At 44.4% G+C, this 24,464-nt stretch overlaps 1 protein-coding gene across 2 annotated transcripts; it reads left to right on the top strand.

Moving 5' to 3' along the window:
* Positions 1-91: 91 nt before the first annotated feature.
* Positions 92-15,367, top strand: DHODH (dihydroorotate dehydrogenase (quinone)). 2 transcript variants are annotated; one of them, XM_036012128.1, is made up of 9 exons: positions 92-153; positions 2,092-2,304; positions 5,013-5,212; positions 7,546-7,628; positions 10,857-11,044; positions 11,571-11,684; positions 12,466-12,619; positions 12,806-12,961; positions 13,458-15,367. In XM_036012128.1, the coding sequence occupies exons 1-8, from the start codon at positions 133-135 to the stop codon at positions 12,934-12,936; spliced, it is 1,104 nt and encodes a 367-aa protein (XP_035868021.1). In that variant the 5' UTR covers positions 92-132; the 3' UTR covers positions 12,937-12,961; positions 13,458-15,367. The 2 variants fall into 2 exon arrangements, with proteins under 2 accessions (XP_035868021.1, XP_028357574.1); XM_028501773.2 differs by having other exon boundaries at positions 12,802-12,961.
* Positions 15,368-24,464: the final 9,097 nt, after the last annotated feature.

Raw genomic sequence — 24,464 nt, 5'->3', positions numbered from 1 at the left:
AAAGGCGCCGGCCCCACCCTACTCCCTGACTATTGGTCAGTTGGCAGCCCTGGGGGCGGGCGTTAGAGGTCCCCTCCCCATCTCCTCCAATGGAAATGAGACAGAGGCGGGCCCAGTGGAGGAGGAGAGACCATGGCGTGGAGACTGCTGAAAGTGAGTTTGGAAACCCGGGCTCTCCCGTCGGCAAGGAAGAGTCCTAGAGAGAGCAGGGCCCGGGGAGGATGTAGGGGTAACCGGGGCGAAGTGTGGACGAGAGGCCGCTCCGAGAGCGTCGGCCCGTCCGGCACGTTTGTGTGTCTCTGCAAAGGCTCGTGCTTGCGCTTTTGTACACTTGGTCAGTGTGTAAAAAGCACGTGTGTGCATGAGTAGATGCCAAACTGTCAGCGCGCAGTGCACGAGCTCAGTGCAGTGGACCAAACCTACTGAACCTGGCACAGGGGCGCTCAGTGAATACATGACCGCTGAGCATTGTGTGCAGCATCCAGCGTGTAAGGAAATTGCAAGAAGACATGGTCCCAACCCTGCTATATAAAATTTTAGGGCGGGCCCCCTTTGCTGGTATTTGTTGATTGACATTGAGGGGCGTTCCTACCTGGAGACTGGAAGTAAGACAACGAATACTTGATGTAGATTAATAGCTAGGAGTGATCCTTAAAGGCAAATATCATTTCTTGTGTAGGGAACAAAACCAAAACCTTTATTCTGGTCAAGATCTGTGCCTCTTCCCAGCTTCTTTATAAGCCATCCTTTCACTCCTCCGTTCCTAACATACCTTCCCTCTTCCCACATTCCTTGGGCGCATCTCATCCTCTGCCATGGGAAGAGGCTTTCCACTTTTTTCCTTCCGTCACTGCCTCCTATTTAACTCCTATTTATCCTTTGAATGTTAGTATCACTTCCTCAAGGAATCCTCTCTCTACCCCTGAGATTAGGTTACGTTCTTTCATTACCCTATACTTTTTTTTCCATCACAGCAATTGCATGGCTATATGTCTGCATGATCATTGATTTGTCTCCTCATTAAATTGTACTCCCTATGAAGGCAGGGACTCAGACTGATTAGCCTATCTCTGAGAGGTCAATCACTATTTGATGAATGACTGACTGAATGAATGAATGACTTAGCAGCGGGCAATGATAGAGAAAAGTATTGTGAACCATGTTGGAGCTAGGAGACTGGTTCTTGACTCAATAAGACCTGATGCTTCTTTAAAAAAACAAAACAAAACATTTTGCAACTCCCTTTATTAACCTGAAATGGAATTTACATATAATCTTTCTGTGTATAATTTTTAAAAGTCAACATAATGTCCTAATGGGACTATAAAAGAGAAGTGAAAGTAATTTAAAATAAGATGTATTTCAGTGTAACTATTAGGTCATGACTTACCTAGATAGTGAGATAGTGAAGTGTTTCTAAGCCTCTTAGAAATTCTAGTGCCACAGGTATGTTTGTCAGACACCCCAAGCAATGCACCATACTATTCTTGATGGGTTTTCTGAAGTAGGGAACAATTCTTGGTAATGTTCTGTGCAAAATAGTACAGTCTCTCAACTTACAAGGTAATTGTATTCCAGGAAAAGTCAATGTGTATGAAAGCTGTGTGGGAGATAGTTTGTGTTTGTTTGGTGAAATAGAGTTTGGTTCTAGGCTTAGATAGTGAGTAGACATTTTTTACCTACTGAATGTCACTAGGGCATTTGACAGCTGTACAGGGCCGGGACAATTCATCTGTTAGTCTAAAACAATGCAGGATGTCTGACTCCGCTGATCCCTGCACACTAAATTTATTAGCATTCCCCTGAATGTCCACCAGATGTCTCTTAGGGGGCAGTAATACCCCTCTTGAAACCTCTGGCCTGGAGTCCTTCAGGGCCAGATGAGTGTGTGTCAGCAGAAGTGTAGATACAGCTTCTGACTACAGAGGCCAGCGTGTGGGCAAGACTAGAAATGAAGGAAACCAGTGTCAGCAGAAGGCTAGGGGCATTGCTTCATGTGGCATGTCATTATGTCCTCTGTGTGTGGGGGAGGGGGTGTTAAAGAAGGTGCTGCAGCCTGGCTTTGATGGGCAATGGGCTCTTTCTTTTCAGAAGCGGGTCCAGGATGCACTAGTCATCCTGGGGAGTGGAGGACTTCTCTTTGCCTCCTACCTGACGGCCACCGGGGATGAGCGTTTCTACGCTGAACACTTGATGCCAACTCTGCAGGGGCTGCTGGACCCTGAGTCAGCCCACAGGCTGGCTGTTCGTGTCACCTCCCTGGGGCTCCTTCCTCGTGCGACATTTCAGGACTCTGACATGCTGGTAGGTGCTCTTGGAACACCTTATACGATACAAAGTAAAGGTCAATGTCCCTAATTTTCACAGCTGGAGCTGAGCCTTTGAAAAGCCGAATCCCAAGTTAGCCCCATCTATACAGATCAGGAAACTGAGGTGCAGAGGACTTAAGTGATTTACCTGAAGTCACACATCTGGGAAGTGGATGAGCCAGGATTCAAACCCATGGAGTCTGAATTGGGCAATGGTCCCCTCAGCCACTGGCCTGCCTTGCTAAGATCAGGTAGCTCAGTCTTCATCTCTGCAAAATATGGAAACATGCCAGAGTCATTAAACATCTAATGTGACATAGGCATGTCCAGCCAGGACCTTTGAGGAAGGCATACAGACACCTATCCCAGGGTTATTCAGTCCCACGTTAACCCATGGGTCCCCCATGTGCCTGTTACTGTTCTGGGTGCTGGGGTTACTGCAGTGAACAAAACAGAAGAATCCACATCCTTCTAGAATCTGTATCCTCATGTAAGCCCTACCAGTTTCATCTGAGGGACTCTTACCAAATGGGGGACCTTAGAATGATGAGATCATGAAGACAACAAACGTGAAGTGTTCTTTGGGGAAGGGTTACTGTTATAAATCAAAGCTGCCTTTCTTTGCATTTTCCCTTTTTGTCTTAGCATCCCTTTCACTTCCCCATCCTGCAGTTTTGAGCAGATGTGGATTTTTACCTGACTTACCATACTTAAAGGCCCTGGAAATCACTGTAGCATCAGAGCATTGTTTCCTTTAAGCCCTCCTCCTCCCCAGCTGCCAGAATCTTGGAACCCAGTGTCGCGGCAGTGAATGAAGAGCGGGGTGCAGAGATGGGGTAGGTTAGGAAGGAAGTCAGTTCATGACTGGGGATGGTACAAAGCTATGTCCTCTAAATACCACCCATATGGAGAGCAAGTATAGCCTTTGAGCAATGGTCCCCACCTGTATCAACTCATTATTTAGCGGTGGCCCAGACTTCTTAACCAACAGCCAGCACTCTTGATAATCTCACCCCAACTTAATGTTCTAGTGTTAGCTCTCTACCATTTCCCTGATTCTGTGGTTCTCAGCCCTGGCTGTGTGTTGGAATCATCTGAGGTGCTTTTGGAAAATACAGATGCTCTGGCCTTGTGCCAGAGCCATTTAACCATAATCTCCGGGAGGGAAGGCTGACAGCTTCCTGTCATGCAGCCAGGGTTGACAGTCACCGTCCTCCAGAAAGCCCTGCTGGTCCAGCCCCACACATTCTGTTTCACAGTCCCTGAGGTGCTGTGTGCACTCTTCCACCTTCATTTTTTTGTTGTTCTGTCTTCTTGGAGCAGCCTTTCTACTCCTGCATACAGGACGAGATGGTAGCCACCCTGGGAGACCCTTGTTACTTTTGGCAAAGGATTTCCTGGCCACATCAGCTATCAGTGATATATTCTATTGGTAATTGCTAGCTTTTTGATAGCTCTTGATTTCTTTCACACCTGTTTTTTGTTTTTATCCTCACCTGAAGATGTTTTTTTTTCTCATTGAGAGAGGGAGGGAGAGAGAGAAAGAGACAGACAGAGACAGAGACATTGATATGAGAGAGAAACATCTACCTGTTTTCCTTCTTATAAGTGCCCCGACTGGGGATTGAACCTGTAACCTGGGTATGTGCCCCAACCAAGAATTGAAACCATGACCTTTTGGTGTATGGAATGGCACTCCAACCAACTGAGCCACACCAGCCAGGGCTCTTTCATGCCTTTTAAAGTATTTGTCTTGCTACTGGATTTGTTGCCTCCATCAGGGCAGCAATCCTGAATTACTGAGGAGTCAGGCTAGAGCTGACAGTAATTGAGCAGTGGTCACTCTCATTCCAGAGAACAATTTGGAATCTCCCCAGTGTCTGACAGGGAAGAACCTATCTGCAACCACAGCCTGGTTCTGGAGCCCAGTGATCATTTCTGCCCAGCCGAGCACTTTTCTCCCTCTAGTGCCTCACAGGGGCCTTGGGGTCATCGCTGGGGCTTGGGATCAGCCTGGCAGAGGAGGAGCACAGTTGGGACTGACTTTCTAAGCTGACTCAAGGATTTTCCTGCTTGACACTATTTCAGAATAGCACTAGCTAGAGGCTGGCACCAACCAGCCACTCTCCCACCGAGGATAAGAAGGGATGACTGTTAACCATAACTAGAAAAGACGTACCCATATCCTTAACCCATGGTGGAAACATTGTTTTCTTTTCGGTCTTGGTGATAGACGATAAAACCTAATGGTTCTTGAACTCCCAAAAGCATCAGAATCACCTGGAGAGCACTGTTAAAAATAGATTTGCTCAGCCCTGACTGGCGTGGCTCAGTGAGGCGGGCATTGTCCTGTAGACTAAAAGGTCACTGGTTCAGTTCCTGGTCAGGACACATGCCTAAGGCCAGGCCAGGTCAGGCCAGGTCCCTGGTTGGGGGCATGTGAAAGGCAAACCAATCGATGTTTCTCTCCTTCTCTTTGTCCCTACCTTTTCCTCTCTCTAAAAATAAATAAAATCTTAAAAAAGAAAGAGGTTTGCTCGGAGCCCCATTCTGCCCCACCATCCCCAAAGGTTCTGACTCCTTGGTCTGGAGAAGGGATGTTTAACAAGCTCACGTGGAACTCTGACGAAGGTGCACGGGCACCACACCTTGAGAAACACTGGGATAGTCTGTGTACCTCTGACTTTGTCTCCCTCTCTCTAGGAAGTGAGAGTCCTGGGCCGAAAGTTCCGAAACCCAGTGGGAATTGCTGCAGGATTTGACAAGCATGGGGAGGCTGTGGATGGACTTTACAAGATGGGCTTTGGTTTTGTTGAGATAGGCAGTGTTACCCCAAAACCTCAGGAAGGAAACCCCAGGCCCAGAGTCTTCCGCCTGCCCGAGGACCAAGCTGTCATTAACAGGTAGGTGAGTGGCATAGAGGTAACAGGGATGCCTTCTCCTAGCAGGGCACTCGGGATGTTTTCTTCTGTCATGTGATGTGACATTTTTCTGTCATTGGGTATGTACAGGAACCGTGTGGAGCATCTACTATGCACCAGGCACAGGAGCAGGTTTTAAGATTTTGGTTTAATGTGTATACATACATACTGAGGCTCAGAGAACGACCTAACTTAGCTACAACCATGAGATCATAAGCAGGAGAGCCTGGGTACGGATGTAGGCTTATTTGGCTTTCAAAGAGTTTGTGCTTTTTCTACATTGTTACTCCATTGCCCTTGCCCAGCACTGTCTAGTAGAAATATAATGTAAGCCCCATATGTACGTAATTTAAAATACTCTAGTAGCTGTGATAAAATAGTAAGAAGAAATAGATGAAATACATTTCAGTAATATATTCTATTTAGTTTTTTGTAATTTATTATTACATTATTTAATTAAATACTTAATATATTCCAAGTATCATTTTAACATCCCCTAAACATAAAAATGCCAGTTTGGTATTTGCCTACTTTTCCTTGGACCAAGTCTTCCAAATCCAGTGTGTGCTCTTCTGCACGTTTCCGGTGCCCAGTAACACGTGGAGCCAAGGCTCTTGGGTTGAACAGCACAGCCCTCAAGGCTTTAGTAAACTGGAAAATGTAATAATCGACATATACATGCTTTCAGTAAGAGAGATCCTTCTAGAATGTGTATGGTCCTCTTTATAATCCTGGGCAATTTTCACCACAGCAAACCCAGAGAAGGAAGAAGGTGGTCCTTTTGGTAACACAGTTTGGAAGAACCTCCTTAGGGAGATTTGGAGAGGCATCTATGGGGCCACGAATGGCCTTCTGGAAGACTGACCTATGGGAAGCTGATTAGGCTGCCACTTCCCGCTTTACTGTGCTTATTTCAGGGAAATTTTCCAGCATTGGAGATCAAGTATGGATCTTCCCGCTGTACTGCAGGCTGGGGGCGGTATCGTCACGGCGTCCAGTCCCTGCAGGTGCCAGGATGACCATGCCTGGCAGAGTCCTGGGGACGAGGAGTGACTGAGAGAGGAGCACCTGTGCTCTGGAGCACTGTGTGTCCAGCCTTCTTGCTCTGTGAGGCACATAGTGGGTGCTCAGTAAAGTCTTACTGAATGAATGGATGAATTTACTCATTTAGTCAACCAGTGCATGTGCCACTGTATGTTAGGTGTTTTTGGCCACAAGTAACAAAGCAGATTAAACAGTAGGCGCTTGTTATTATTTTCCTCTCATACCAGGTGTAGCAGGCAGTTCTAGAGGGCGTCGGGCAGCAGGGCAAAGTCAAGATTCTGGTCCAACCTCTCTAGGCCTTCCCTTGTTTGTAAGGCGGCTGCCCCAGCTATAAGCAGCATGTCCTCCCATGTGGACATCCGAGAGCAGAAAGGGAAGAGGAAGCCTAGGGTTGGGTTGGGGGAGGGGTTCCCAGGAGCTCCCCAGTGGACATTACTTTGTGTCTTGGTGACCACGCCCAGTCACATGTTCATGCTTCAGTTACAAGTGGTCTGGGAAAAGAGTCATTTCCATTTTTACTCAGTATCAGGGGAGGTAGGGAGAGAGGATGCCCATTAGGTCAACATTCCGCAGTGGGGCTGGGGACACAGACATACACGAGAGAGATGAGGTCACTGCCTTTGTAGAATGTGTAGTGGCAGGGTGATGGATAGGTAAGACATGTCCCTTGTCCTCAAGAAGATTATAACCTGGTAGGGGAACTTAAGCATACATATACACCCCAAGCCAGGAGAAAGACCAGTACGAAGCCCTCAGTGAATGCCAAGAGGTGAGGAATCATCTGTGGCTGGGAGCTTTATTCAAGGAGAGGGAGCATTTGATCTGGGCCAGGAAGAGGGGATGACTTTAAGAGGGGAAATGGAATGGGAGGATGGGTTGCAGGAGGTGCATTCATGGAGCACAGGCAGATGGTGGAAAGACCGGGTTGTCAGAGTGGTCACGGCTCCCAGCACAGGTAAGGAGGAGTCCGGGCTGGACCCAGACAGTCTGGGGCAGCTATGCAGCCAAGTCCGGGCTGTATTCAATGTTAGCTGGCTGGATGGCTTGTATGCAAAGTTTAATCTTTCCCTTTGTGTTTGATAGTGGTTTGACAAATTCTCTAGGAGGTCCAGGGGTGTTTAGACCTTGGAGGTCTTAAAAACTGACTTCATCTTTTTTCCTTTTCTGTTTTTTAAAGTCATACATAGGGCCATGGAGCCATGGCCCAAAGTCTTTGCCTTCTGGCTGCGGGCCCTGACCTTGTCCGTTCCCCATTTGCTTGTGTGTTACAGATACGGATTTAACAGTCATGGGCTGTCGGTGGTGGAACACAGGTTACGGGCCAGACAGCAGATGCAGGCCAGGCTCACAGAAGGTAAAGTGGGGCTGCGTTAGAGAGGCTTTCTTCACTTCTTGGAAGGACACATGTGGGAGAAACATCAGGAACTCTCCCCATGACATCAACGTGATTGAGCAATAGAAAAAAAAAAACAACCCACTACAGAACTCAGGGCTCCTTTCCTAGAGGAATTTTCCTGGCTCCACCACAGTGTCCGAGATTTTATCAGAATTTCACAATTTATCAAAGATGCACTTAGTTCCTGCCTTGTTACGTAACCTGTGTTATATCTGAACTGGGCAGCCTGGCGGTGAGCAAAGCAGAGTGGCTTGTCTGTGGTCGCACAGGCAGCTAAGGCGTGGGCCGGGCTCAAGCATCATCTTCCTTGTCCTGCTCTGTGTCCCTTTGCCAGTTACATAAATAATGCATGTTAACTTTAGAAGTGTTAGTAACCACATAGAAGCATAAAGAAGAAAATTAAGATTGCTCACATTCTTCCCCACTCAGGGATAACTACTCCTGGCACCTGGGAGTTCAGAAACACCGTGGTTTTTGAAGGCCACCTTTGGAGATGCTGCTTATTCCCCGGGGCTCTCCGCTTTGCCGTCCCTCAGGAGGCACCTAGTGGTCATGCTGCTGCATTGTCCTCACCATACCTTCCCAGGCGCTCTCTGGGGTTATTTGGGGCCACAGCCTTTCTCCTTGTTGGATCATTCTGTAAATCCCTCCAGGAGGTTTTAGTCTTACTAGATACCTTGGTGGTGAGATGAGATGAATCTGGTTATTGGAGTCAGTTCAGCAAGCGAGGTCGAAGGGCTGAGGCTGTCAGGAATCTCTGATTGGGGAAGTAGGAAGTGACCTTGTTTGGAAATCCCTGGTTTTGATAGACCGTACCCTGCTATACTACAGACCTTGCCATATAAGGAATTTTGAAGATAATAACATGACTTTTATGGTTTGTGATATTTTCCTGCCTCTTGCCTCCCTTTCCTTTTCATTGTTCACAGTCCTCTGTATGCCAGCTTTCCCCCCCATTCTCCCTTGCCCATCCCCTCACCCTTACTCTGGTGCTAATATTCACTGGAGTGAAGCAAAATTTTATAGCCGAGCTCTGCACATAGTGTTTACCAGGAGCTAGAAGCCTTGAAGACAGCTTATTGCTAGCACCATGGCAAGGAACATGAGCTGGCAAAGGCTGTGGTGCCCTTTGGGAATACCGTAATTCAGCAATTTCTGTCTGACTTCAAAATCTTGTCAGTGTGGGCAGATGATTAGTAATGAAAGATCCATTAGGCTACGTGAAAGTGATACTCTCTTTCAAGCCAGTTTACTTGTGTGGTAAAGAATGAGCGCTTACAAATGCCCTTGTCTTGATGGGTGCTACACTTGGAAAGCTGGGAAACAATGTTATGTAACCTTTGTCTAATGGGTTCTAACCGTGTCCACCTCCCAACACAAAAAAATTAGCTATATAAATCTCATTTACTTTCAAGTTGATGATAAAGGGGTGACTAAATTTAGGGTGTGAGAAGGTAGTTAGCAGGACTAGATGTTCTTTGATTCCCCTTGACCTAGCACAAGTTTTCTGAGCTAACTTGATGTTTCAGGTCTTTTCCCAACCATCAGATAGAAAAACAGCTGGTACCATCAACATACCATTGACCTTTGCAGATAAGATGGCATTTTAGAAGAAAATGCCTTGCTTTCATAGAAAGCCTGTTATTGAAATATATTTTTCTGCAAGTTTAAAATGCAAGTCAAGTGATAATCCAATGGATTTTTAAATAAGGTGGCTGTACTACTTACTGTGCAAACTGAGACACTTTTGAGAGTGAAAGGTGGGCAGGCGTCAGTACAATAATATGCCCAGGCTGAAGAGTAATCAGGGCTGTCCTGGGAACACTGGGATGTGCGGTCACCCTAGTTGTGCGGGGGAGGCCCTTTTCAGAAAACTGAAAGTATAAAACAGTTATACCTCTACATTTTAGGCATGATAATTGAAAATATTTCTGAGTATTTTATACATAGCCTTTAATTTTGTTTTTTTCTGCACAACTGCACACCCAGTCATTCGACCCAAGTCCAGCGAGCAGCACTTGAAAGTAACCAGCTACCCCTTCTGACATGCCTGTTGATTTCTGTCTGTTCTCATTTTTATTACATTTATCTCTAGTAAATATAATAAAATACTGGAATTATCTCCTGGAGGGTGGGTACCTTGTAGTACAGGCTTCCCCCACTAGGTGAGTGTTCTAGGAACCCATTTGTATCACTCTACCAGCTGGCATTGTTGGTGCTCAGCTTCAGTGAACTGTTTTTAAAGACTCAGCATGTTTGCCCCTTTCAGGATGGGTGATTTACGAGCACATCTGCCCACACCATGCTGAGGATTCAGCAGTTTTTGACCAAAAATGGCATGACCCCTGTGCCCCACTCTCCCAATTCACCCAATCTCACCCCAGCGACTTCTTTTTTTTTTTTTTTTTAAGATTTTATTTATTTATTTTTAGAGAGGGAAGGGAGGGAGAAAGAGAGAGGGAGGGAGAGAGAGAGAGAGAGAAATATCAATGTGTGGTTGCTGGGGGCTGTGGCCTGCAACCCAGGCATGTGCCCTAACTGGGAATCGAATCTTTGAAGCTGTGGTTCGCAGCCCGCACTCAATCCATTGAGCTACACCAGCCAGGGCTCCCCAGCGACTTCTTTTTCTTTCCCTGGATGGAAAAAGTCCTCAAAGGGAAATGTTTTGCCTGTGTGGAAGGAGTGAAACAAAAAATAGAAGTACTAAAAAGCATCCAAGTTGACGAGTTCAAAAACTGTTCTGAGCAGTGGAAAAACATCTTGATAGGTGTATTGCATCAAATGGCTAGTACTTTAAAAGTGACTGAAGTTTAAACATGTAAGCATAAATACACAATCTTTTATAAATAAATTCCGGTTTTGGGGGGGTCTCTCCTTGTACAAGTCTTGCCTTTTTTTTAATCACTAGTATTTGCATTCTGAATTTTTCCATTTTCCATTAAATTTTTAAAAAGCACAAGGGCACAGTGCAGTAAAACATCCTAGTGGTTGCCCGAACTGATATGCAGACCAAGATGGTGAGCTGCTTCCTGGTCATCAGGCAGCGGCACCATGCAGTATTTCAGTATTTGTCAGCTGGTGCTGGAAGTTTTCATCGGAGGTGGAAGGCCTATAAGGCTGTTCATGGGCTGCTCATGTCAAGGAAATGATGTGTGGGGACAAAATCTTGATCAGCGATATTTGCAGGTGGGCTGCCACTGGGAATAAACCTGGGGAAGAATAAGACCTCGGTGGACGCTGCCTCGGACTACGCTGAGGGAGTTCGAGTCCTGGGCCCCTTGGCTGACTACCTTGTAGTGAACGTGTCCAGTCCCAACACCCCAGGGCTGCGGAGCCTTCAGGGAAAGGCTGAGCTGCGCCACCTTCTGACCAAGGTGGGAAATTACATCTCCAGGCCCAGCTCCTCCAGTATGTCCTGTGCATTCTCTAGGGCCAAGCTTCACTATCTAGGAACTGCCCTTAACACCTGAACCTGTTAAGGCCCCTCATTGTACCTCGAAGTCCCTATCATATTACTGATTATGCTCAGTAGTAATTAACTTCTCAGTTACCTGTCCCTTATGTTAAACAATAAATGTCTGCAAGAGAGACTATATCGCTCATCTACCATGAATGAATGAATGAAATGACTTTTAATCACACAGGCTTACTATTTCTTCTGTGAACAAAAGTCTAAACTAAGCCATTATATATTAGCCGATGCCAGTGGCTACATTAGGGACTCAATCTTGGGGATGTCTTGGTTCAAGAGAATGGAATCAGGTTCACCTTGATGGGGTGAATCTGTGTTTTCCAAAAAGCAGAAATTGCTCATGCTTTAGTTTGACGGCAGATGTGAAAACACGCTGATCTGTGGCTGTGGTCTCAGGGGTCCCCATCTCTGGCTACATGTTGCTGCAGGTGCTGCAGGAGAGGGATGCCCTGAAGGGACCGCAAAAGCCGGCCCTTCTGGTGAAGATTGCACCTGACCTCACAGCCCAGGACAAGGAGGATATTGCCAGTGTGGTGAGAGAGGTGAGCGTGGGGCCGGGAGCGTCTGTCTGCCCCTCATTGCTGGCAGCGACCATTTGGCCAGCTAGGCTAGCCCAGATGGCAGCCTCTGCTTTCCTTTCTGTGATACTGAGGGCTGGTTTGGTATCTGTCATGACTTAATTCACCCTCTGCTACACAGCGAAGGCTTGAATAAATATTTGAATGAGTCTTCTTATGCTTTTTCCCTACTCTCTTTCCTTTTCTCCATCCAGCAAGGGCTTTCAGGCATGTGCTCGCATCGCCGGCCAGGCTTGGTCAGGGTGGAGCACAGCATACCTTGCTTTGTTGTGCTTCATGGGTGTTGTGTTTTTTTATAAACTGCGTACTTGCTTTTTTGTGGTGGTCTGGAACTGAACCCATAATGTCTTTGAGGTATGCCTACATTATCTGTCTTCATGCCAACACCAGGTCTTTGTCACAGGAGAGTAGTGGAGACAGACTAAGCCCAACAGTCCTGGGTTCAAATCCTGGTTCTACCACTTACTACCTGGACTTTGGACAGGACACTCTAGAGTGGGTTGTTACAAGGATTATAACCCTGTTCTAGTGAAACTTTATGGGTGGTCACTATATAATGGCAGCTGTTGTCATGTTGAGGCTCTGACGCTTGTTCAAGAAGCATAGTGAAATCTGGGGTAGTTCTTGATCCCAGGGGCTGTAGGGGTGGGCACCTGTCCTGGCTGCTGTCTCAGACCCCCAGGGAAGCTTCTCCAAGTCCGAGAGTACCATGACTGGGTATCTCTTTCTCTGTCTCACACTGCAGTTGGGCATTGATGGACTGATTGTCACGAACACCACAGTGAGTCGCCCCACCAGCCTCCAGGGTGCCCTGCGCTCTGAAACAGGAGGGCTGAGTGGGAAGCCCCTCCGGGACTTATCGACACAAACCATCCGGGAGATGTATGCACTCACCCAAGGTAAGGATTCGGTGCCCGTGTCTTCAGATCTCTGTGTGGTTTGGGCTCTGGGGTTGTGATCAGAATCGGCGTTCCCTGAACTACTGCATTCAGCGGGTGGGCTGAGGGCTGAAGCCAAATCGAGCCCCTGGTTCTCACATCATCTGCCCTTTTTCATGGTGTTGTCCTGTGTTTCTCTGCAGGCAGAGTTCCCATCATCGGGGTTGGCGGTGTCAGCAGCGGGCAGGACGCACTGGAGAAGATCCGGGCTGGGGCCTGCCTGGTGCAGCTGTACACGGCCCTCACCTACTGGGGGCCACCCGTGGTGGGCAGAGTGAAGCGGGAGCTGGAGACCCTTTTGAAGTGAGTGGGGCCACGTGTGGCTTAAAACCGAAGTTAAAGTGGTATCAATTCAGAATGACTCAAATCCAAAGGATCCTATTGTTCTATATTTACTCTTCATGCAAAAAGGATTTGAGGGGTATACTATGAATGCAGGGGGAAATTACTCTGTTGCTTCTTTGATAAGGACAATGTCAAAGAATTCAAGGTTAACTTCCAAGGCAATGGTGTGTATAAGCCTGAGGAGTTCTCATAAATTCAGTACATCGGCTTGATGTCACGGAGCTGTCAATACTTAAAATCGACCACCTTCCTGATCTGAAGACCTGGGCATTCGTGCCTCTGGATTCCTGGATAGAACATGGTATATAGGGGCATGAGGTGTGTGTTTGGGATCAAGAGAGAGAAGGAGGTACAGTTATGGAGCAGATAGAGCCCAGATGAATGTGGGCTTCTGGTAAGAACAGGGCCCATTCTTCATCACTTGCTGAAATTGCTTTGTTTTCTTGTTGTCCAGGGAGCAAGGTTTCACCAGAGTCACGGATGCCATTGGTGCAGATCATCGGAGGTGAGGACATTGTCTGTGGGAAGCCTCATCTGGAACCTTCCCACCGAATCAGGCAAGCCTTTGTGGCTGGATCAAGAGAGGGAGGACTCTGGCTTGAGCCACATCCTACAAAGATAAGAGCCCTTTCTCTGAGGCCAGCCCGGACTGGAAAGGTCACTTGTGAGGGTCACCAGAATGAACACCAGGCTTTCTTCAAGGACTTTTTAGACCATGAACTGCATTTGGGATTTTTTTCAGACGTAAATCCCAGGATTCTTTGACATTGCAAGAACATTAGTTATTTGAGGGGGGTGGGGAATCATGGAAACAAAATAAAGCCATTTGAAATCCAGATAAACCTCAGCCCTTTCTGGAAGGTCCACTGGCTTCAGACACTATAGGTCCTTCCAGGCCTCTGCTACTTGGGTTCTGCAGTGGGCTTCTCAGGAGCTTGAATCTCTTACATTCTATCTCTATTTTTATTTATTTTAAGTTTTAACTATTTTGAAAACATTTCAAACATAGGCAGAGTTGTAATCAGAGGGCTTGGGCATGACTGTCCTCTCCCTGTGTCCTCACATCATCTTCCTTCTCTGAGCCTGTGTCCTGATGTCCGCCTGTAAGGACACTGGTCATTTAGATTAGGGCCCACCCCCGTGACCTCATTTCAACCTGATTACCTCTGTAAAGACCCTGTTGCTAAATAAGGTCACACTTTGAAGTATTGGGGAGTTAGTATTTCAATGTATCAATTTTGGGGGGACACAGTCCAACCCATCACAAGAAATGTACTTGCTTCCCTGCTTTAAAGTCACATGTCATGTGAGTTGGGGTGCCATTGGGCAGACAGGTATTCAAGGTGCTTGAAGATGCTAGACAAGAGGCTAAAGAGTTATAGTCATTAACTAAAGAAATAGAGAAACACTGATCTTTTTAACATGGAAAAGCACACAGTGAAGAGAAGTTGCAAACCTTGTCTGGGAAGTGCTGTTGATATCTGGCACGCCTTCACAGCCAATCGAAAATCACCTTTGTTCCCACCCCCGTAGTACAGATTGTATTGTAAGTCTGATTTCTCCATAGCGCTGGAGAGGCACTTGGCTGCTACAGTGATAATGTGTCCTGTTGCCTTATCTTTTCATCTTGGCCTCAGCCTGGCCCTCCCTCTACCCATTCACTCTTTGCCAAGAAACCGGCAGACAGCCTCCTGATTTTTTAAAAGATTTTAAAAAAAGACTTATTTTATTAGGAAAGTAACACCTACTCATAAATAAATTTAAACAGTACAGTCCCTCAAATAAAAGCTGTCTACCTCTTCCCCGCTTCAAATAGTTCCAATTCCCAGAGGTAATCACGGTTAACTTTTGTATCTCTCTAGGTTTTGCCAGATATTTTTCTTTGTGTATATGAACATATGTATCCATAGCTATCTATCTTTTTAGTCTACCTGCATACACATATATAGACATGTTTCAAGAATAGTACAACTTTTTAAATACTGAATCATATGAGAGTGAACTGCTGATTTGATGCCCCCTCCTCCTGAATGTTTCAGTGTGGATTTTTTGCAAACAAGTACCTCCTGCTACACAACCACAGTACAACCATCAGACTCAGGAGACCAGCACTGATACAGTTACTTCCACCTACTCTCAGGCCCTGTGGGAGGCAGAATTTCTAAAATGCCTCCTCTCCCCAGATGCCCCGCTCTAATCCCCAGAACCTATGAATATGATGAAACAGCATTCCCAGGACCAAGCTGTGTTAAATGGTTTAAGGTAGGAACCCCCTTGAAGATAAGATGTTATTTGGGTGGGTCTAATCTAATCACATGGGCCCCTTTAAAAGCAGAGTTTTCTCTGGCTGGGAAAAGACAGAGAGATACAGAGCATGATAAAGAACAAAAGCACTGTTGCTGCCCTGGCCAAGTGGCTCAGTTGGAGCATTGTCCTGTACACCAAAAGCTTGTGGGTTCAATTCCTAGATCAGGGTACATACCTGGGTTGCGGGTTCGATCCCCGGTGTGTAACTGATCGATGTGTTTCTGTCTCTCTCCTTCTTCCTCTATCTAAAATCAATAAAAACATCCTTGGATGAGGAGATACACGCATATATTACATATGTGTATATATAAATGCATACGTAATATATGTGTGTATTATGTGTACCATATTTTGGGGACTATAAGACACACTCCCACCCCAAATTTGGGAGGGATAATGGTTGTTAATGCTGCTGTTGAGTTCTGTTTACATTTACATTGGTGAAATATTACGTTATTTATGTTATTAAATATTTTACCACATTGTTTGCTTAAAATTTTTTTTCCTATTTGCCTCCTCTAAAACCTAGGTGCATCTTATGGTCTGAAAAACATGGTATACATACACATATACATATGTATAATGTAATATATACATGTGCATATATAACATTGTATATACACACATGTATATACAGACCTATACACACACATACATATGTATACACATGTACGCATATAAGTGTGTGTGTGTGATCTCAGTGTCCATTCTGGCAGAAAAATTGAGTGTGCAGGGCACTGGGGGTTCATTTGGCTCTGCTCTCAGTGCAGATGGGGGCCTGGGATCCATCTGGGAGAGGGCTCTGCTCTTCAGTGGTGGCTTGCCACTCAGGAGGGCCAGCCAGTGTCTCATTTGATTACAGAAGGCAAAATCTGCAAGGGTTCTATGGTGGCGATTGGTAACTCCCTAACTCCCTTGAGCCAGGCGTACCAGCACGGGGAAGGCTGTGGGGTAGAGAGATGATAGTATCAGGAGAATGACCATCTCAGCCAAGGATAAGCTGGTGACTGCAGACTCACCGAGGGTCAGGGGAGAGCACAGACTTGGAGTCGGCCTTGAGAGTTACCAAACCCCACTGAGGCCCCATTTTCTCACCTAGAAAAACAGTAGTTGGGAGAGTTAACAGATACCTTAACAGAAACTTTCACAAAGATGCATACTGTGTGCCAGGCACATTATGTACTTATTAGCAATGGACGATCATGTACATGTTGTGTGCCCCAGTTTCCTAATGTGTAAAATGAGAAGAAAGAATAGTATAATTAATGTCTATACCCCCTCCACCCACTTTATTATCAGTAATCCTTACTATCTTTCCCCTGTTTTCTTTATCAATTTCTTTACCTATTCATACACTATATATTTAAAAAAGATTTTTAGTTACTTTTAGAGAGAGGGGAAGGGAGGGAGAAAGAGAGAGATACACCCATCTGTTGCCTCTTGCATGCCCCCAACTGGGGACCTGGCCTGCCACCCAGGCATGTGCCCTGACTGGGAGTCGAACCAGTGACCTTCCAGCCCCCAGGCCAGCACTTTATCCACTGAGCCACACCAGCTGGGGCAATACTGCATTTTGATAAGGCATTTTGAAGGAAGTGGTAGACGTCAGGATACCTCACTCTTAGCCTGCACCTCAGTTCAGAGCCTGCATTTTCCAAAAATAAGAACATAATCCTACAAAAACATAATTCTATGATTATATCTAAGAAAATTGACCATGATTCTCTAATTCCGTCTAACATTCAGGCCATATTCTAATTTTCCCTGTTGTCCTTAAAATACATTCTATAGTCACTTAAGGCTCACCTATATGTTTCTTTAGTCTTAAAATCTAGAACAGCCACCTCTGAACAGATCAGACCAGTTGTCTTGTAAATGGTCCTACATTCTGGATTCCCAGGATAAAGGCTGTGTTTCCTGACCTCCATGTAGCTGGATGTGGATATATGACTAAAGTCTGCTCCATGAGATATATGTGAAAGTACTATGTACAACTTCCGGAAAGTCCACTGCCTAGAACATGAGTATGATGGCTGGAGCTCTGGCACCCATATTAGACCTAAGGATCAGGGTCACCCCAAAAGCAGAAGCTGGAAAGAGCTTCATAAAACTGACTATACCAGGTCTGTTTGCTAACTTTCCCACCTCTTTAATTTGAGAAAATAAAATCTTATGTAAGTTGGCATTTTCTCTCATATTTAGCCAAATGTAACTCTGGCTAATAAAAAAGCCAAATTTAGGTCATTCTATATTTGCCTGCAAGACATGTTATCTACTTTCCACTTGGCTAACACACACTTCAGGACTTCTCTTTCCTCCAGGTGTACATTTCTGGTGCCAGTACACTGTGAGAATGTACACGGACTATCATGTTACCTACCGACTATCATATTACCTACCGTCTAGTGTTGAGTGGATCTTGACAGTCAGCAGAAATTTCTTAAGAACCTTGTGGTTGTAAACGTGGGAAATAAAGTCAGTGTGGCTTACCACACAAAAGAACACCAGGGGACAGGGCTGAGAGGTGTGTGTACAGGAGCAGGGTGGGAACGGCTTGGACTTGGCACACACGGGGCTTGTGAAACACCTGGGCAGCAACACAGGAGTGAGGCTCCAAAGGGCAGGGCATTTAGGGAAAGAAATGCAATAAACATGCAAACCCCTTGAACCCTTGCCAGCCAACGAGAGGTTTCCTGGGTGTTGAAGATGCCATTGGGAACGTGTTCCACAGGAAGCAAAAGGAGTTAACAGCATGTGAAGGCGAACTGGCTGCACCACCTGACACCTGCTAGTCAGCAGGGTTTCCTGGGTGGGTCTAGGAACAAAGCTGTGCCTGGAAGGTCAGAACATTTCCTGGGTCAACACAACCCAAGCATGTGGAAGACTTGTAACCTCGGTGCCACCATTTCGATGCTGGTTATCTGAGAAACGGGTCAGTGTTTTGGGCTGTGACCATTCTCTTGGATGTTAAATTTTTAGTTCTTAATGGATCTAGTGACATCTTCCTATACCTCAACAGAGCAAAAAAGTGTGGTTGGGTCAGTATTTCAACTGTATTTGAGACTCTGATGTTACCATTAAAATACAAACACACACACACACAGACACAGACATGTTTACATGCATACATATACATGTAGACATGAGCTAGAGAGAGAGAATAAGGCTGACCCATATTCATTTATTCTTTCCCTCACTCATCCTTCCAACAATCATTTGTGAGATCAGACTTTGTGTGCTGTGTGTGGAGATGAAGATAACTGACTCTTCACCACTGTTGTCTCAGAAGAGACAAAGACAAACACAATCAGCGGGACTCTACTGGGTCACATTCTACAAACAGTGGACAGAGTTCAGTGCTTCCCTAGCGGAGAGGGGTCACTGGGGGCTCAGCCAGGCAGAGGGATGCTGATCTGATTTTTCTGTGTGGCCATGACTAATTTCATACAATTTTCTGGAACCATAATTATATAAATCCCCGATTTCTTGCACTGATAGCTCAAAAGCAGAAACCCACTTTAACACCATTTCTTCTAGAAAGATCTGTCATGGGCATAAGTAGATGGCTCAGCAGCTCCCAGAAATTGGCTGGCTCCCAGGGTACACTGTTCCCAAATGCTTTATTAGGCAGTTTCCTTGGTCTATTTCCTAATGAATTTCCCGGCCATGGCCACGTGGTCTTTGCCGGCTTCCTGGCTGTGGCGCCCTCCAGGGCCTGGATGGGGGTGGGGTGAGGCTGTGTGGGAGTGTGGCAGGGTGGTGGGGTGGCTCATGCTCAGAAGGAACCTCCGCTTTGCAGCATCAGGTTTCTCCAGCTTGGTGCCATAACTTTAGGGGCTTCCTTGCCTTCTCTACTGGGTAGCACTGCGTGTGTCATGGTTTTAATCTGATACACGTGGTTCTTAATAGACTTGGATAGCCATTTAAAACAGATACCCTCAGGCTGGCTAATGTGGTTAATTAGTGAGTATGTTTCCCCTTCCAGGTAAGCAATGTCTTCTTAACTCAGTAGAGGATTTGTCTCTATTTGACCCCTAAAAGTGACTCTAATGGTGAGAACTTGAGGCTGATTATGTGAGGTGACCTGAAAATCCTGCAAAGTCCATCAAGCAGGAGAGGTAGTATCCCAGGATGGCCAAGGGCTTGGCCTGGGTTTGAATGTTGCCCCCTGTATTTAGCTAGTTATGTCATCTTGAGCAAATTCCTTCTCTGTGCTATTTGTAAAAACAGAGTTATTAGATAGTAAAGGGCTCTGCTTAGAGCTGTTGAAGAATGAAATGAATACAAACACAGAAAGCACACACAATAGTGCCTGGCACATAGTAAGAACTGTCACAAGGTCAGCTGTTATGAGGTGAGCACCTATTCTCAGGTACTTGTAGGGCTGGTTCCAATGACAGCTTTTGTGCCTTTGAGGTCCCGATCCTTATTGTAGATAGAAGCTGATATGACAGGCAGGATTTAATTCTGTTGTAGTAATAATTTCTCCCTCAAATGAGAATTCTTTGAGGGCAAAGGCTATGTTTATCATCTGTTCAATTCAGCAAACTGACTCGAGCATTTGTGTGCCAGGCTTTGCTGGGTATAGTGATAAACACGAGTAAACAAATACCAACATGACCCCTACCTTGTTTCCTGGGACTTAGGAGAATGTCCCAAAACTGGAGGTTGAAGAACTAGGAATGTTGATATGAATTCTTCTGAATACAGATTAAATTTTTAAACTTGTAGTAATATCCTCACAGCTTTGACTGCTGATCAGTTTTGTACTGCCCTGGTTGGCGTGGCTCAGTGGATTCAGTGCTGACCTGCAAACCAAAAGGTCACCAGTTTGATTCCCAGTCAGGGCACATGCCTGGGTTGTGGGCCAGGTCCTCAGTTGGCGGTGTGCGAGAGGCAACTAATCAGTGTACCTCTCACACATTGATGCTTCTCTCCCTCTCTTTCTCCCTCCCTTCCCCTCTCTCTAAAAGTAAATAAATAAAATCTTAAAAAAATTTTGTTCTGGAAATGGCAGATTATATTTTAAATTTTGATGGACTATGTGGGTTCTGTCACCTCTGGTTGGCTGTCTTTATTGAAAGGAAGCTGGTCTGAGGATAATATTTGACTTAGAAGTCTGGAAGTTAGAAGTTCCTTATTTATAAAGTGTCAGGGTTGATGTTTCGTTTGAGAAACAATTTATTTATTTATTTCTAATTGAAATATAATTGACACACATTATTATATTAGTTTCACATATACAGCATAGTGGTTTGACATTTGTATATGCTGCAGAATGATCACCACAATAAGTCTAGTTATCTTTTGTCACTATACAGTATTATTGCCTACATTCCCTATGCTGTAAATTACATCCCATGACTTATTTATTTTATAACTGGAAGTTTGTACTTCTTGGTCTCCCTTCCCCCATTTTGCACCTGAACCTCCATCCCTTCTGGCAACCACATCAGCTCTCTGTATCTATGAGTCTGGGTCTTGTTTTGTTTTTTTAGATTCCATAATTTTGTGAAATCATGTGGTATTTATTTTTTTTCTATCTGACTTATTTCACTTAGCATAATACCCTCAAAGTCCACTCATGTTGTTGCAGCTGGAAAGATTTCATTCTTTTTTTAATGGTTGAATAGTATTCTATTGTGTATATATACCACATCTTTATCCAATAGTCCATCAGTGGATATTTAGGTTGATTCCATATCTTGGCTATTGTAAATAATGCTGCAATGAACATAAAAGTGCACGTGTCTTTTTTTAACAAAAAATATAAACATACTTGTTTTTCTGTCTTAGCTTCTTTAAAATATATAAAATTATAAAAAGTAATTATAACAATGCATTATTGGGCATGTAACATCAGTGAATGTAATATATATAAAATAATAACCCTCCTAAAGGAAAAGGGAATGGAGCTATGTATGAGTAACATTTTTAAAATTGTTGTTCTATTAAGTTGTCTCAGTTTTCCTCCATTGCTCTCCCCTGCCCTTCCACCCTCCCCTGGGGAATCAAACCTGCAACCTTGATGTATTGGGACTATGCTCTAACCAAATGAGCTACCCAGCTAGGGATGCATGTATCTTTTTGAATTAGTGTTTTCATTTTCTTCAGATAGATCTAGGAGTGAAATCGCTGGATCATATGGTAGTTCTATTTTTAATTTTTTGAGAAATCTCCATATTGTTTTCTACAGTGGTTGCACCAATTTACATTCCCACTAACATTGCATGAGGATTCTCTTTTCTCCACATCTTTGCTAAACTTGTTATTTCTTGTCTTTTTTACATTAGTTGTTCTGACAGGTGTGACATGGCATCTCACTGTGGTTTTGATTTGCATTTCCCTGATGATTAGTGATGTTGAGCATCTTTTCATGTATCTGTTGCCCATTTGAATGTCTTCTTTGCAAAAATGTCTATTCAGATCCTCTGCCAATTTTTAAATTGGATTGTTTGTTTTTGCTGTTGGATTGCATGAGTTCTTTATATATTTTGGATATTAACCCCTTATTAGGTAGATGAGTTGCACATACTTTCTCCCATTCAGCAGGCTGCCCTTTCATTTTGTTGATGGTTTCCTTCACAGTGTAAGAGCTTTTTAGTTTGATGTAGTCCTATTTGTTTATTTTTACTTTTATTTTCCTTATCTTAGGAGTCAGACAAAAAAATTTGGTGAGACCAATGTCAAGTAGCTCACCACCTAGATTTTCTTCTAGGAGTTTTATGGTTTCAGATCTTTCATTCAAGTCTTTAATCTGCTTTGTATTAATTTCTGTACATGTTATAAGATAGTGGTTGCATTTCATTCCTTTGTGGGTAATTGTCCAGTTTTCCTGACACCATTTATTGAATAGACTACCTTTTCCCCATTGCATATTCTTACATCCTTTGTAGTAAATTAATTGACCATGTATGCATAGGTTTATTTCTGGGCTCTGTATTCTGTTGCATTCATTTGTGTATCTGTTTTTATGCTACTTCCATTCTGTTTTATCTCTATAGGTTTGTAGTACAGTTTGAAATCAGAAGCTTTTTTAAAAACTTAAAATATCAGGGAGTTTCAGCCAAGATGGAGGCATAGGTAGAAATGCTTTGCTTCCTCACACAACCAAAAGAAGGGTAACAACCAATCTAAAAACAATAAACAACCAGAAGTGCCAGAAAATCAAACTGCATGGAACTCCAACAACCAAGGAATTAAAGAAACATTCACCTAAACAGGTAGGAGGGGCTAAGATGGGAGATGGGCAGCCGAGCACAGAGAATGTGAGCAGCAAGGTGGCAGACTTTGTGGGCAAGGCGGAGCTGGCTGAATGGGAAACTAAAGACACAAAGCTAGCTGTAAACTACTCTGGAGGTTGCCACGACAGGAGACACTCCCAGTCTCACACTAGAGAGTTTGTTGGAAAGTGGGGCTGGAGCAGAGCACATTGTTCCCTCTCTGACCCTTCCCCCACATACAGTGCCACAATGCAGCAAAGAGGATTGCCTTGCCCTCACGAATACCTAAGGCCCCGCCCCCTCACAACATAACAGGTACGCTGAGACAAAGAAATATGGCCCTGAAACAATAGACAAAACCTTCAGAAAAAGAGCTAAACCATGAGGAGATAGACAACCTATCAGATGCAGAGTTCAAAACACTGGCAATTAGGATGCTCACAGAACTGATCAGCTTGGTTGCGAAACGAAGGAACAAATGAAGGCTACCCAAAGTGAAATAAAGCAAAATGTATACGGAACCAACAGTGAAGGGAAGGAAACTAGGACTCAAATCAATGATTGGAACAAAAAGAAGAAATAAACATCCAACTGGAACAGAATGAAGAAATAAAAATTAAAAAAAATGAGGAGAGGCTTAGGAAACTTTGGGAAAACTTTAAGTGCTCTCATATCAGAATCAGAGGGGTGCTAGAAAGAGAAGCACAAGAGCAAGAAGTTGAATAGTTATTTGAAAAAATAATGAAGGAAAATTTCCCCAATATGGCAAAGGAAAATATACTTCCAGGAAGTGCAGAAGGCCCCAAGAGTCCCAAAGAAATTGGACCCAAGGAGGAACACACCAAAGCACATCATAATTACCTTAGCCAAGATTAAAGATAAGGAGAGAATCTTAAAAGGAGTGAGATAAAAGGAGAGAGTTATCTACAAAGGAGTGCCTATCAGACTATCAGCTGATTTCTCGAAAGAAATGTTACAGGCAATAAGGGGCTGGAAAGAAGTATTCCAAGTCATGAAAGGCAAGGATCTACATCCAAGATTGCTCTATCCAGCAAAGCTATTATTTAGAATGGAAGGGCAGATAAAGTGCTTCCCAGATAAGGTCAAATTAAAGGAGTTCATCATCACTAAGCCCTTATTATATAAAATGTTAAAGGGATTTATCTAAGAAACAGAAGAAGGCCAAAAACTATGAACAGTAAAATGACAACAAATCACAACTATCAACAACCAAACCTAAATAAAACAAAAACTAAGGAAACAACTAAAACAGGAACAGAATCAGAGTAACGGAGATCACATGGAAGGTTTTCACAGGGAGGGGAAGGATCGGGGGGAAAGGTATAGGGACTAGGAAGCATAATTAGTGGGCATAAAACAGGGAGAGGTTAAGAATGGTATAGCAAACAGAGAAGTCAAAGAACTTATATGTACAACCCATGGGCATGAACTAAGTGGGGGAATGCTGGAGGGTTGGGTGGTACAGGGTGGAGGGGGGATAAAGGGGAGAAAAAAATTGGGACAGCTGTAATAGCATAATCAATAAAATATACTTTAACCCCCCCCCCCCCCGAAAATATCAGTATATATGTCTGCCAGTGGCCCAGTTTTCAACAAGAGAATTGCTAGCACTAAGGAAGTACACTTGGGAACCAATGTACATGTTCCAGGCACAGCAAACAGGGTGTCATAGTCCCTGGTCCTTGATGACTGAGGAAAAGGGAGAGAACTTAGAAAAAGGTGTAATAGTAGAAACATGTTTGTTTAATTTTCTTATCCAAACTGAAATTTTGAACAATGTGTGCTGTTCCTAATTCAATACTCTATTACTCACTGTGTTCTAAGGTCATGTACATCTCTGGGAAAAATCCAGTGGTTCTCTCCCCATGGCTGCTCAGTCACTCATGACCATAATATTTCATCAATTTTGA

This window comes from Phyllostomus discolor, chromosome 12 (assembly GCF_004126475.2).
Source record: "Phyllostomus discolor isolate MPI-MPIP mPhyDis1 chromosome 12, mPhyDis1.pri.v3, whole genome shotgun sequence".
NCBI lineage: Eukaryota > Metazoa > Chordata > Mammalia > Chiroptera > Phyllostomidae > Phyllostomus > Phyllostomus discolor.
The sequence above is the reverse complement of the archived record's forward strand: the minus strand, read 5'-3'. Positions and strand labels throughout refer to the sequence as shown.

Coding starts and splice junctions, on each gene's coding strand:
- DHODH (XM_028501773.2), top strand. CDS start 133: ATGGCGTGGAGACTGCTGAAA. Junction 2,305..5,012: donor TTCAGGACTCTGACATGCTG/GTAGGTGCTCTT, acceptor CCCTCTCTCTAG/GAAGTGAGAGTCCTGGGCCG. Junction 11,685..12,465: donor TTGCCAGTGTGGTGAGAGAG/GTGAGCGTGGGG, acceptor CTCACACTGCAG/TTGGGCATTGATGGACTGAT.